General features: G+C 48.1%; 1 protein-coding gene across 1 annotated transcript in view; it reads left to right on the forward strand.

The window, feature by feature from the left end:
* The window catches only part of GXYLT2 (glucoside xylosyltransferase 2), a 66,078-nt gene that overhangs the window by 28,097 nt on the left and 22,830 nt on the right, over positions 1–15,151 (forward strand). The window contains exon 3 of the mRNA XM_040995070.1: positions 3,690–3,821. Coding sequence (XP_040851004.1) covers positions 3,690–3,821 — 132 coding nt within the window. The remainder of the gene's footprint in view (positions 1–3,689; positions 3,822–15,151) is intronic.

Raw genomic sequence — 15,151 nt, forward strand, 5'->3', positions numbered from 1 at the left:
CCCCAGGCCAACCCCTGCTGGTACAGGCATTGGAGAAGTAAGCCAGCACACGGAAGCTCTGTCTCCATCTCCATTTTTAAAGGAAGTGTGCATTTTCCACGAGCATTTAAAAATCTTATTTGTGTACTTGAGAAGCGGGGAACTAGAGAGACAAGTTTCCATATACTGGTTTACACCCCCAAATGCTTGCAATGAGCAGGGCTATAGCGAGGCGCTAGGAATGCAGTTCAGGTCTCATGTGTGTGTGTGTGTGTGTGTGTGTGTGGCAGGAATGCAGGAACTTGAGCAAATCCTGCAGCTTCCCAGAGTCTGCGCAAGCAGGGAGTTGCAACCTGGAGCTGCAGCCAGGAATCAAACCCAGATATTGTGATGAAGGGCGTGGGTGGATAGAACTAGTGTCTGAATGGCTAGGCTAAACACTTGCTGTTCCACAAACTTTTTCCACTTATCCTAGCACGGGTGTATGCATTTGTGTGTTTGTATTTCCAGGTACACATATGCATCATTACAAACACAGATATGTATCCAGATTAAAATGCATCTGTTTTTGCAGCATCAGGATTATATTCTCTGTGTTGTTGTGGAATCTGCTTTTCTGTACTTTGAACCATGTCAGCCTCATCCTTTCCTCATCTTCTGGGTGACCACATAGAATTGTGTTGTGTCTGGCTCATCCTTTATTTGACCTTGCCCATCCTGAGGAGCAGGTAATGTGTTTTTCCCCACACACGAGAAGACCTTGACCTTGGAAAGGTCCCCAGCCTAGGTATGCCTGTGACCTTTATAACCCAAGTTTTATTTTTTCTGGCATTAAGTTCTTGAATGCTGGCAAGGTGAACATCTATTTTGTTCTATATCTACCCATTGAGTCAACAGTGCTGCATCCTGTGACCTGGTTAGACGGAGGAAATGATGAAAAGTCCTCTAAGAGTGTGCTGGACAGAGAAAACACGTAATAGAAAAAATAAAACAAACCAACCCTAGACACGTTCTCCAAAGAACGCCTAGGAGCCAGTAGTCATGAGTGTTTAGAATTTTCTGATGCCAAAGAGGAAGGGAAATGATAACAATATACAGCCTTTGCCAAGGATGCAGGCCCTCTGATTTATCTCATTTTAATCCCTACAAAAACCCTTTGGAGAAGGTAGCCATCCTGTCCCCATTATATAGACCAAGATCGTTGAGAGTTTCCATGTTAGGTTGAGGTCACTGTTTGAAATTTGCATGGAATTCACATCCACAGTGTGCTACCTGCCGAACCAGCGGGCAGAAGACCCACAGTGAGAGCTCAGCTCAGCTATTTGCATGCTGTACAATCTTGGTCAGGTCTTTTGGGATTTTTGGGTTTTTTCTCTTGAGAGTTGGAGAGGTAACATAATTGATAAAGAAATGATAGACCCGTAAGACAGAAGAAGTCGGGTCTGGCTGTGATAACAACTTCCCCAAAGCACTTGTCTGCTACATATGTCTCACAGAGGCAGCGTGTGTCCCAAGGGGTAGTGTGTGTCCCAAGAGGCAGTGTGTGTCCACAGGTGCAGTGCCTGTCCCACAGGGGCAGTGCGTGTCCCACAGGGACAATGTGTGTCCTTTGGGGCAGTGCCTGTCCCAAGGGGCAGTGCCTGTCCCACAGGGGCAGTGTCTGTCCCACAGGGGCAGTGTGTGTCCCAGGGCAGCACGTGTCCCATACAGCCTCTTTGAGTCTGGGATGGGAGAGGACTGAGGTTGACCATATGCAGCACTACAGCTGCTGGAGCACCTAGTGTTGGAAAGAGAGAAGCTGGGAAGCTGTGACTGTGCTCTGCAAAGTGACAGTGACACAAGGCTCCTCTCGTGCTTACCTGGCCAGAGGCAGTCACAGGCCCACTCCATTCCCCGGGGTGGGAAAATACCCCGTCTGTAGCCGTGGGACTACGAGCAAACTGTCTATAGCAGGCTGGCTATAGGCAAGCCCTAGTCATGTCCATCTGAAAGGAGTCTTTTGAGTACCTACTGTGTGCCTGCCAGAAGCTGTGGTATGTAGTGGAGCAGAAGAAAAGATAGACAAGGGAAGGAAGATGGGTGTGTAACACCGTGTCTGTGTGTCTGACTGCAGCTTCCAGAAGCTGCCAATGACCCTACCTCCTGTTATTAACAGGCTTGGATGCCTGCCTCCTGGCCTGGCCGAGGCTTGGCCTCTGGGCCTGATAGCAGAGGGCTGAATCAATAGAGTGCCATTTCTTTTTATTATTTTTTTAATGATGTTTACATAGTTGATCAGAGTGGGAAGGATCGAGGGTTAAGGAAGAGTGGGTGTGGTATGATCATTGTTTCCAAATTTTCTATTTCTTCTTCCTGTATCTAAGAGAAAGAGGAACATAAGGGGAGAAGCCATATATCCAGCCACCCAACAGCCCCAATACACCATGCAGGAGGGCCGCCCCAACAGACTCCCCGCCTCCAGGGCTCACACAGCACCCACCACACAGGCGGCACCCAGAACTGATGGGTCTGGCACCCACCATACTGGCAGGCCCAAGGCCCTGGGCCGTGCGACCCTTGCCCCGCTGGGCCACCTCCCCGCCCGCCCTCGGGGCTCACAGACCCAGCACCCATTGCACGCGTAGGCCCAAGGACCCAGGCCAGGCAACCCGGGCCCCACCAGAAGCCCTTCCCCTGGGGCTTATAGGGTGCCATTTCTGAGATGAGGTTATACAAGGTACTCACCTTCTGTGTGCGTCAGCTTTTCACCTGTGCGATGGAATACCTGGGAGAAGCGGACTTCAGCAGAAGGCAAAGGTCATTCTGCTCACGGTTTTGGAGGTTCAAAGTCCATGATCAGGAAGTGCCACTGGTGCATCTGGTAGGAGGTGAGGGGAAGATGGCAGTGGCACAGCAGGTGCAGAAGGATTGGGTGGCGAGGCAGGAAACAGAGTGAACAGCTGGGCCTGACACAGCTCTCTCATGAGAACCACCTTCTGAGAGGCCCTAGCACCCGGGTCTGTTGTTCAGTGGCACGTTTGTGTACAGTATGTGTGCTCTGTTCTGACCGGTTGTTGTACCATTAGTGTTGGTTCTAATGGGTCAGTGAAGCTGTGTGGATGTGTGTGCTTTGTGCTGGCTCAGACAGACAGAGCCATTCATAAATCAGATGTCAAATACTTCACCTGTCAATGCTCACTCACCAAAGATATTTTTAAATTTCCCTATTATGTGTGTCCTGAATGTTTTTGTGGCTTTATAAGCAATGCGTGTATATTATAAAAAGAAAAAAACAAGAAGTGAGTACATCACAAATGAGAAAACCATAGATGTACTTTATTGTATAGTATATATTATTCTATTGAGATAAAGAAAACCTAATTCATTATCCTAGTTCATTGGCCTTGATTCCTTAGGCTCAGATATTTAGAATATTCCCCAGTTTTATTACAATGAAAGCCTCGGTACCTATATCTTGTTGGGAAGTCTGTATAAATCTGCGTTCCTCGGGAGTGTTGATGTGCGTCTTCCGACAGCCTTGCTGACTGTGGGTGCTGCTTTTCTGAAGCACTCATGATGTTGATAGGAGAACATGACCTTCTAGGTAGTGAACATGACAGTGCTGCCGGCGTTAGGCTCTGCCTCGGAGTGGTCTGCATGATTTCTCCTTGGCAGTGTGGAAGCCTCCTGGCATCTGATCGCCTCATCGTCCGTCTTTCCTTGTTTTCCAGTTACGACAGTGGCCAGACTCATACACCAAGAAGTTTGAGCACAGACTCTACCCCATCACGTTTTCTGTCGGAAATCCTCAGGAGTGGAAGAAATTGTTCAAACCCTGTGCTGCCCAGAGACTCTTTCTTCCGGTAAGGACAGCTGTCTTCTGGTAAGGATCCCTCTGTGTTTGGAGATCTGTGCCTGGCGACCAGGAGACTGGGCAGAGGAAGCTTGGGCTGGCTCTGGGGTCTCTGATTTTGCTGCGACAGTCAACAGCTGTGTAACCTCAACAGATCCTCCAGCTTCTCGCTCATCCATGGGCATGTCCCACTGATGGCCCTCAGAAATGCTAGCTTGATTGTTAGTATTCCTCTGATAACCATGACTACTACTCGAGGTAGCCATGCTAGGGTTTAATTCAAAATGAATCCACAGTTTCAGTGCAGCCTTTCTGCTTCAGATTCTTTAATCGTATACTTTTTTGCCTTTTAAAATATTCCTTAATAGAGAAGTCAGTTAAATAGTCTGTCAGACCTGAGATTATCATTCAAAAGGAACAGCAGCTTGGAATTGTGAATTGCTGTCTTAACATTTGCAAGGGATTTCTGCCTTCAGTATACACTGGTTGAGTGCCCATTAAATGCCAGGCCCTAGATTCATAAAGATGATATGGTGGTTAACAGGGTGACCGTGGTCCTTGGGGGTTGAGTCTGTGTATGAAATGTAACAAATATGAAGTAGTGATAAGAAGTATGGTCCTTTGAGGCAGAGTCTCATGGGTGTGTGTAGCATGGAATTCCATCCTAGTCTGGGACAGACCATGCATTTACGTTGAGATCAACGTGAGTGAGGTTACTGGATGACAAAGGTGCAGGGGATAATGAAGGGAGAGTTCCAGACAGATGGAACAGTATGTTCAAAGAAAAAATAAAAGAAAGCCACATTGACTGAAACATAGAGGATGAGGCAAGATTAAAGAAATCCACAGGGATTGAAGTGTGCACTGGCATGTCTGGTCTTTGTCCTAAAGAAAGTGGGACGCCATTGGGTGGCAGTGGCAGAGTCTGACCTGCATGTTAAAGAAGACATATTGGGATCCAGTGCTGTGGTCCAGTGGGTAAAGCTGCCACCTACAATGTCATCATATGATACAGGAGCTGGTTCCCATTCTGGCTGCTGCATTTCTGATTCAGCTCCCTGCTAATGCATCCTACTAAGCAACAGAAGATGGCCTAGGTGCTGACCTCTGTACCCACAGGGGAAACCTGGAGAAAGCTCCTGGTTTCTGGCTTTGACTTGCCCAAGCCCTAGCAGTTGTATCCATTTTGGGGAGTGAACCAGTGGTAGAAGATTCTCATTCTCTCTCTCTCTCTCTCTGCAACTCTTTCAAAACAATATATTTTTAGGAAAAGTAAGATGCATCGGTCCATTGCAATGTGGCCAGTGGAACTTGTGAGACTAATTCATTGTATCTTGAGCTATGCAGGCACTTAGGGATGGAGCTGGTACCTGAAAACAGGAATTCAATTGGTGCTTGTGGCTAGAAGATGGTGAAAGTTGAAATACAGTGGGGTGATACAGGTGTCATTGAGATTTCTACCTTGAACAACTGTTAAGGTTGGTTTGTTTGAAATTGTTGATGTCCAACTACTTCTGATCTACCAGAATAATAATAATTTTTTTAAAAAGGCAAATGTTATGGTTCACCCTGTGAAATGGATGGAGGTATTTTAAAGAGGCCGAGGAACAGTGGTTTTGGTAAAGGCAAAAGGTGATCCAAACAAAATATGTTCCAAAAACTTAGGATCATATTTTGGTTGGAGATGCCTTGGGGTGTGTTCAAGGAAGGGGGTTATCCTGTCTGTCTGGAGACTCAAAATGTTGAGCATCTCTTATAGCATTTTGTGCACAGACTCAGGACTAAGCCCGGAGTCCAGGTAAGTCTGAGCAGCGGGCGGGTGTCTGGATCCCCCAGCCACGTGGCTGTGACTAGGGGAACCTGTGCTGGGCCAGGCTTCCTGCTGGGGATCATAGCTTCCCATCCTCCACTGCTAGGCAAGGGGAGGGTTCTGGGCTTGTGGCACCAGATTCACTGGCTTGCTGCCTGGGGGCGAGCTCATGGGTCTTAGGGGTATGGAATTACTGCCTAGGGACATCCATGGATAAGGCCACTGTACTTGAGGAATGAATCCTGAGGGACATCCAACGACATGGCAACTGTACTTGTAGGTAAGTGAGGGGAATGAGACCTGATAGTTTGGAGGGGAGAGACCTGGTGATCAGACTGATGCACCAGCCCACATGGGAGTCCTGGGTTGGGTTTTTTAGCATGGGACATGGTTGACCACCACACTCCAGCGCACACACAAGCTATGGCTGAGGGCCTGTTTGGCAGGACTAGATCCCAGTACCTTACAGTGAGTATCAGATCAGAGGATGGGTCACATTAGACTGGGCCATGATACCATCAGCATGCAAGAGAACTAGGTCTAGGCATGGATTATGTGGGGGATATGTGAGCCCAACCCTATTGAACTACAAGTCCTGCTGGTTAGTTTGAGTGTTGGGATGGTGATGGACTAAGCTAGATGTGACCATGGAGCTCACCGATGCTCATTGGTATTGGGGCTGGGAACAAGCGAGGTAGGTCCAGCCTGCAGCACCTGCATGAGCACCCTAAAATAGGGTGTGGGGTGAGCCAGGCCACACCATCTCATACAAAGGCTGGGACAGATGGGGCAGGCCATGAACTAGGCTTGGCTGGGCTGTAGCACCCAACAGTAAGGGTCAGTCAGGAAAGGTTACTGTTCCTGTGGGACAGGAGGTAGACTAAGTAGGGCTGGCCCATGGACCCACCAGTGTGTATGAGATCTGGCATTGGGAGAGGTTCTGTTGGAGGAGCTTGGCAACTCCTTTGTCAGGCCACAGTCCCTACAGGTGAGCACAAGAACTAAGAAAGGAAATAGCCCAGACTAGGTCAGGTTACAGTACTCACGGACTTACCTTTGGCTCACACCTGGGGTGGGCCATGCTGGGCCAGTTTTTATCACGTGCTGGCAAGTCTGAGAGCTAGAATGGTGTTTGGGTCATGCCAGGTCTGGCCGCAATATCAGCCAGGACTGGGGTCTGACTGGGCTGACTAGGCTGTAGTCTCCACCAGCATGAGCTGAAACTAGGGGTGGGCCAGATCCTGCCAGGCTACTGTACCCACTGGCAAAATACTGAGATGAGGTGGGCCATTCCAGACTGGGCTACAACACCCAACCAGCACACATGAGACCCTGGGGGAGAGTGGGCAAACCCGGTAGGGAGGCTATGTGGAGCTCCCCTGCTGGACACTATTCCCACTCATGAGCGTAAGAGCTGGGACTGGGGCAGACCAGGCCAGGCAGTGCTACAACACCTGTTGTCCTGTGTGTAAGCTGGATCGGAGATAAGCCAGGCTGGACTGACTGTACCTGCTGGTACATGTATAAGCCAGAGTGGGTGAGGGTTGGTTGGGCTTTGCCGCAGCATCAGTTAGCAGATGTTGGCACAGGGGAAAACTCTGTCGAGCTAAACTGCAGTACCACCTGGAGAGTGCATGATCCAGGAGTGGGAGTGAACCCATTAGGAAAATAGTGGCACCTCCCTCTTCAGTTGCCACTCTGACTGGTGAGCGTGAGAACCATGACTGGGACAGGCATGGCTAGACAGAGAGTGGCATCCGCTGGCACATATGTGGGCTGGATAGAGGGGATAGTTAGGTTGAACTAGGCTTCATTGCCCATGGACATGTGTGAGAGCTTAATGGGATGTGGGACAGACAGGATGAGTACATACTGGCAAGCATGGGAACCAGGGCAGGGGGTGGGCCTGGTGTGCGTTATTGTGGGTCGCTCCGACTAGGCTACAACTCCCACTGGCTTGCATGAGGGTCAAGTGTGTAGTGGGCAGGATCTGGCTGGACTGCAACACCCACTAGTTTGCATAGAAGACAGGATTGGAGATAACTGACCAACAATTACAACCACCAGCATGTGCATAAGTTGATTGGCATGACGGACTGTACTGGACCCTGTATTGGCATGCACACACAAGAATTAGGTCTGGGATCACCTCAGATGAAGCTTCTTTGGGAATCCCCCCAACTGAAGTGCTGGACCCAGAATTCCAACCATGGAGGAAATTGAAAATTCCATGATCTAACCGTGGAATGCATGTGTCAGAACTGGGCCTCCTCAGTGGCTTAGATGGAGTAGTGGACAGCATATCCAGATGCACATGGAGCATATGCCAATATGCTGGAGCCTGCAGAGGACACCTAGTACCATAACAGATGACAGAACAAATTAATCGACTACCCCAGCCATGAGTTGGCAATGAATAACTGGGCAAATGAAGACTAAGATGGACTATGTCAGTCAGTGGAGTCTAGAGAGAATTCATTGTGATTGGAATGGCAAGATCAGCAGCCATACAAAATTGTTGAACTATCAAAATCATTTGAGCAGGACCCTCAGAACATACCCCACATCGGGGACTCTGGGATGATGATGGGAGGCTGAATGTGGCTTCTCTCCTCTCTCCCTTCCCCACAGATGCAAGAAGGAAAACGGAGAATGTGAAAACATTGGTCTCACTCACTTTCCTCTAGCCCTTGACCCTTCGCACCATGTACAATTAAAAAAAAAAAAAAAAAGGAACAAGGCCTGGATAGACATTTGGCGCTGATCTGTTGTGCATGCTCACGAAGTGACCTATTTTTTACATATGAGTGGCATATTGTGAGATGGGGCCTAATGTCTAAAAACAGGACTAACAGTTACCGCCTAACGAATCTGAAAGCTCTGCTCTGGTGATGTAACTCATTACCACTGCAAATGCTGAGAGGAAACATCTCCTTTTGAAGAGAGAAAAGCATGAAGAAGCCATGGCTTACTTTGGGAAATTGTCTCCATACCCTGTCCAGAATATTAGCAACTGGCTGGAACCACATTTGAATTTTCCCTGACCTTGAATGGTGGTTTTATTACCACCACTAAAACAACAAACCTAGCCCCTGACAGTTTTCATTCATTCCCAGCTAAGCAAGTGCTCCATTTTGAATGACAAATGAGTGCTGGCATTCTTTATCTGCTTCTGATAATGGAAACTAGCCCTTCTTAAAAATAATAAGGAGCGATTGTGGCTGACAGGACATTTACTTTCTGCTTGGCATAACAGCAGATGATCAACATGGCATTTCTGGACATCAGTGAGATGTGTTGATGTTCAACGTAACTTGAAATAAAGTCTAGATCATCTTTTCCTTGAAATTCGCCTGCTGCTCAGGCAGCACAAGGGAGATGTTTGTTTGTTTGTTTGTTTGTTTGTTTGTTTTTAAGATTTACTTATATTGGGCCCGAATGGTGGCCTAGCAGCTAAACTCCTCGCCTTCAACTCACGGGGATCCCATATGGGTGCTGATTTTAATCCCAGTGGCCCCACTTACCATCCAGCTCCCTGCTTGTGGCCTGGGAAAGCAGTCGAGGACAGCCCAAAGCCTTGGGACCCTGCACCCTTGTGGGAGACCTGGAAGAGCTCCTGGCTGCTGGCTTCAGATCAGCTAGCTCCAGCTGTTGCGGTCACTTGGGGAGTGAATCATCGGATGGAAGATCTTCCTTTCTGTCTCTCCTTCTCTTTCTGTATATATCTGCGTTTGTAATAAAAACAACTGAATCTTTAAAAACAATTTACTATTTTTATTGGGAAGGCAGATTGGATAGACAGAGAAGGAGGGGGGCGTCTTTCATCCACTGGTTTACTCCTCAAATGGTCACGGCTGATCCAAAGCTGGGAACCAACAGCTTCTTCCAGGCTCCCATGTGGGTATAGGATCCCAGGAACTTAGGCCTTTCTCCACTGCTTCCTCAGGGCATAAACGGAAAGCTGGGTTGGAACTGGAGTAGCCAGGACTAGAACCAGTGCCCATATGGGATGCCAGCACTAGAGGGAAGAGGATTAGTCTGTTGTACCACTGTGTGCTACAGACTCTTCTATTAATACTTGTTCCCCTCTCTGCCTTAGTGTTCCCCATCGTGCCATCAGTAAAGTTAGGATGCTACATAATCCACATTTTTGTCTTATGAATGTTTACTTCTTCTTTGAATATGGAAGCCCTCTCAGCGCAAAGGTCTGTGACATCCAGCGCCTACAATAATGCTTGGCATGTATTAACCAAACAGTAAAACTGCTTGGATGGGTAGGTAGATAAAGGGATAGGAAGATGCTTTTTATTCAAAAAGAATGTTGGGAGGGGCGGTACAATGGTTCAGCTAGCTAATCCTCCACCCCCAAGTGTCAGCATCCCATATGAACACCGGTTTGAGTCCCAGCTGCTCCACTTCCCATCCAGCTCCCTATTTATGGCCTGAGAAAGCAGTGGAAGATGTCCCAAGTCCTTTGGACTCTGCACCCATGAGAAAGACCTGGAAGGCAGTAGCTTAACTCATTATGCCACAATGCCAACCTTTTGATTTCTAAATATAAGAAAAGGGGATTTAAAAAAAAACAGTCTAACTCATCATTTCGACAGTGTTTTAATTAAAAGGCTGCTCTACTTTTTGATTGGTATGTTTTAATTTTAGTTCTGTCAGAGCTACAGCTCCTTGTGACCTGGTGATTTTGTTTCCTGTAACTCTTTAGCAGAGAACACAGTCTCTAGGGAGGTACCATATGACTAAGAAGTCATGTTCTGCTTGCCATGACAGTCACCATGGCTAACGGGATGTCTGTAGCCAACAGGGAGTGTGTGTTGTCACTGGCTGAGATGGCAAGCCCTGCTAAGTGGAGGAAGCAAGCCAAAAGAAGGCAGGAGAGCAGATGGAAGAGCTGAGCCATTGTCTTAGAACGTGCCAGAAATGCCAGAGGCCTGCGGTTGCGCAAGCTTTGTGGAGGCCTGCCTGGGGACCTCACAGTGGGCCAGCTGAGATGATGAAATCCAAGAGTGAACACCAGCTCGATGAGTCAGAATTTTAGCAGGACCGTGCTGAACTAAGCCATCTTCGATTTGTCTGACCCAGAGGCAAATCTTGTTTGCAAGGGTTAAACCTAGGAGAAGGATCTACTCCAATCAAGGAAGCACGAGTGAACAAGGCCTTGGCGGGGGAACCCTCTGCTTTTTGTTACAATGTCACTAAGGTCAATATGCACGTTATATGTGGTTCCACAAGGGGGCACAATAGAAGCAAAAATAAAAACGGAAATGCTTTAATTCTCTCCTCTGCCACCACATTTGGAGCTAGTAATTGGTTGAAATAATGAAGTCTCAAAATTTCAAAGCAGTGAAATGGTGACGTGCTATCAAAGAATGTACATTGGTTTTTATGTGAATTCCAAACGTGGTGTGAATTGTTTCCAAGTTTCTGTTCTCATCACTCACATCATGTCAGCAGCATCGAACAGGATGCTGGAAATGACGAAGCACGATGTAGAAGGTGCTGTATTCTCTGCACACAGAAAAGAGAAGCATGGACCACTGCTCAGGTAAAATCAGAAACCGCGCCCCTGAAGGCCGCTGGTATTTTGAAAAACCCAAGAATGCGTGTGCCCAGGTGTGTATGGACATGTACTTTTATAGGAAGATTTCCAGATGCAAACATTTACAGCCCTTCACCATGCATTGAACATCACTGGTCACAGAGATGTGACTGAATTAGATATGCAAATGTCCAGCTCTCAGGAAGTCAGAGAAAGCGTGCCAAAAAGAAGGAAATTACAGAGTCACATCAAGTTGTGTTAAGAGATAGGGAAAAGGTGAAGGAGTTCCAAGGGCTTCTGAGACAATGACACACACTGAGGTCTGGCTGTCCGGCCATCCCACTCGCGGAGGATGGCATGGGAGCTGTCTGAGGTGATGGCCACTAACTTGCAAGTGCTGTTAGAAAGAGAAGAGATGCAAGTGGTAGGGCTGGCCACGGTCCTGCGGCAGGGCTAGAGAGAGGTAAAGAGCGGTTTGAACTTGCCGCCCTGTGGGCTGCTGAATTGCTCCAAGGTTTCTATTGTATACCAGCAGAAAGTTTTGTGTTGTAGAATTGGGACTATTCTTCTAAATGCCACATTTGAGACCCCTCCCCCAGAAAAAAGGCAAAATTACCTGTTTGTATTTGTCTTTTGTTTTTTAAAGATTTATTTAGTTATTGATTTTACTGGAAAGTCAGATAAACAACCAGTTGCTTGGCTTCTGATCCAGCTCCCAGCTAATGCACCTTGCATGGCAGCTGCAGATGGCTTCGAGTACTTGGGCTTCTGCCATCCGTGTGGGAGATCCAGGTGGAATTCCAGACTCCTAGCACAGCCCTGGCTATAGAGGAAGGAACCAGCAGAGAGAAGGTCTCTCTCTCTCTCTCTCTCTCTCTCTCTCTCTGTGTATATGTGTGTGTGTGTGTCACTCCACCTTTCAAATAAAGAAATACATTTTCAAAGCAAGGAAAGGGTAGACCATCTCAGGGAAGGCTTGTTTTGGGGGGGAAGAGGTCAGAGCTGAAGACTGGGAGGAATAGGGGAGCAGCTCTGCTTGCTTTGAGGGGCTGCCTACAATCTTTTCATCTGGATGTTTATTATGGTGGTATTATTTTTTTTTTTTTGAGAGGCAAGCAATTAGGGACAGAGAGCTGACAGCAGAGCTGGCAGTGCAGTCAAAGTCTCCCCTCAGCGTGAGCCATCATTGGTGCCTCCCAGGGTCCTCATTGGCAGGAAGCTGACGTCAGGCAGTGCAGACAGCAGAAAGTGCAGCTTTTGAATGTGAGACACAGGGTTTGGCCCGAGTCTTGCATGCAAGGCTACCCCCCTGGGCGACATTCAGGAGCCCTCTAACCAACAGCTCTGGAAAGTCATTTGTCATGACGCACAGGTATTCAGCTAAGATTTATCTCTAGACCCAGGGCGGGGGCGAAGGAAGGATTTGGAAATGAGCAGTGACTCCCCCGTCACCTGTGCCGCTGTAAGTGAATCCGTAGTCACTTTGTGTTTCTCCCCACGCCCCACACACCACTCCCTGGTGTTTAGTCTGGAGATAAAGCTCCATGTAACTTCTGTGGTTATAATAAGCACGCAAGCTGGGGAAGCCAGAAAACTGGGCAGCACCGTTGATCAAGTGGCCTCATTAAAGCCAGTGTCTTTGTGGGACACTGCACCCAATAACTGCAGAACACACACTTCTGTTTTTCAATATAAATGCAGGTTGTTTGCCGAGGTAGACACTGTGTCATAAGACAGGACCCCGTAAGTTTGCAGAATCCTGCTCCCTGGCAGCAGAGGAGTTAAGAGAGGGGGCAAATCCTGAACATGTGGACATGGACCCATGTCATCTACTGTCTCATGAAAGGAGAAAATTCACACTGGAAATTAAAACTCCCAGGGTGGCCCTGTGAGGAGTGGGTGGGAGGAAGGCCAGGGTGGATGCAGGGAGACCACTCAGGGGAACTTCGCAGAACACTAAGGGGCTTGTCATGGAGCCTGGGGTTCAGGGTGAGGGGGCTGAGCTAGATGTTGTGGAAGTAAAGTCTGTGACCCTGGATGTGGGCAGTGTGGAAGGAAAGAAAAAGGAGTGGCTCTAGGTGCTGAGTCAGGTCCTTGGGCATCTTCCCACTGCTGTCCTGGTCAAGTCCAAACTTGTCAGTTTTGCTCCTGAGCAGGTGCCCCTGCTGTTCTGACGGCCCAGTGTCTTACCGTTCCTAAAGCCCCATCCAGCTTGCACTATTCTCAATCACTCTCTCTCTGTCACAGGGCCTTTGCATATGCTGTTCCATTAACCTTCAATCATCTTTGCCATGCCCTTCATCTGTTTCTTAGTTTAGATGTTTCTTCTTCCAGGAAGCCTTCCTTGATTTCATTTTTGATCAGTTCAGGGCCCTACTATTATGTGTTTATAGGCCGCCTCTGACATCACCTGGTGCTTTCTGTCTACCTCATGAATGCTCCTGAGAACAAGGAATAGAATTCACTCTTTTACTCTTCCTAGTACAGTCAGTTTGGGGACCTGGCTATGCGTCAAGGGACCTAGCCCTCATGCGAGTGGGAGAACAATATTGCATAGCCTGGCTGGTGTGGTGTTACAGTGGGTTAAGCTGCAGCTTGCAATGCCAGCATCCCATATCAGCGTCTTGATTTGAGTCCCTGCTACTCTGCTTCTGGTCGAGACCCCTGTTAATGCGTCTAGGCAGGCTTGGGTTTCTGCCCCCCACATAGGAGGCAATTCCTGGCTGCAGGCTTTACACTGACCCAGCCCCAGCTGTTGCAGCCATTTAAAAAGTGAACCAGCACATGAAATATCTTTCTCATTTCATCTCTTTGATGAATAAATAAAATAAATCTTTAAACACACAATAATATCCCAGCGATCACTGCATCCTCTGTCCAGGAACTGTGTGCTCCACACATATAATCTCATTCAGTCACCCCAACAGCACCAGGAAATGCACAGCCAGTCTCATTTTCTCATTTACAAGATAAGGAAGCTGAGATCTCAAAGATGTACACAGCCCACTCAAGACCCTATCATGGTAGACATGGGATTTGACAAAGCAGGTTCGATTTCAAACCCAAAACTCATTTGCCAAGTTGTCAAAGTCAGAACAGGACTGGGACAATGGGAACTTGAAAGTGAGACACACACACGTTCCCTGAAAATGATGCTGACTGTGGCGCAGCTTCGGTTCCTGCTCAGTGCCAGCTGTCCAGCTGTCCGGAGTGGCTGTCCAGGACGTGGCAGCGAGTGGAGCAGGATCAGGAGGGCTCGTTGCCCTGGGTGTGAACAGCTTCTGTGAGCACCTTCCCTACCTCTTCCTCCAAGGCCTCTCAAAGGCTCCTTTCTCGCGCTCATTTCCTTAGGGATGGAGAAGAGCTGACTTATCTATCCTTTCAGTAAAGAATTTTCTTCCCATTCCCCATCCTGGCCTGCGGATGGCATCCTCGCTGCCCTCTCCTCCCCTGGCCAAGACAGACAGGACACTGGCTGGGGTAGCTAACTAGCCCCACCCTGAGGGTCCGACACTCTGGACCTCAGCTAAACCCAATGACCTCCACATCTCCATCTTCAGGGGCAAAGGCTTCCATACAAGAATTTAGGGGTGAGGGACACAAACATTCAGTGCACAAGTATTGTTATGACATTGGGAAATCCAGGAAGGCTCACAGCCTGGCTTATGCTATCTTTAAACCTGGGGTCAAAGGCAAAACAAGGTGAATGCCTCTAGTCCCGACAAGCCTCGGACTGCCCTGGTGAGCTAAGCAGTTAGTCTCCAGAGCCTGTTTACCCAAGGTGGTTGTGAGTATGACATTTACCTTTCAAATGGTTGTGGAAAAAAGAATCACACAGAGATGACCACGTGACAGCTCCAATGTCAGTGTCTCTAAGTGAGGTTGTGGTGGATCACGGCGTCTCTAATTTGTTCAGGCTTGTCTAGGCATGCTAGTCTGCTTAGGCAGCTGACCTGAGTGGTTACAACAGGGCAGAAAA

The sequence above is a fragment of the Ochotona curzoniae genome, unplaced genomic scaffold, assembly GCF_017591425.1.
Source record: "Ochotona curzoniae isolate NIBS_2020 unplaced genomic scaffold, NIBS_Ocur_1.0 contig_908, whole genome shotgun sequence".
In the NCBI taxonomy this organism is placed as follows: Eukaryota; Metazoa; Chordata; class Mammalia; order Lagomorpha; family Ochotonidae; genus Ochotona; species Ochotona curzoniae.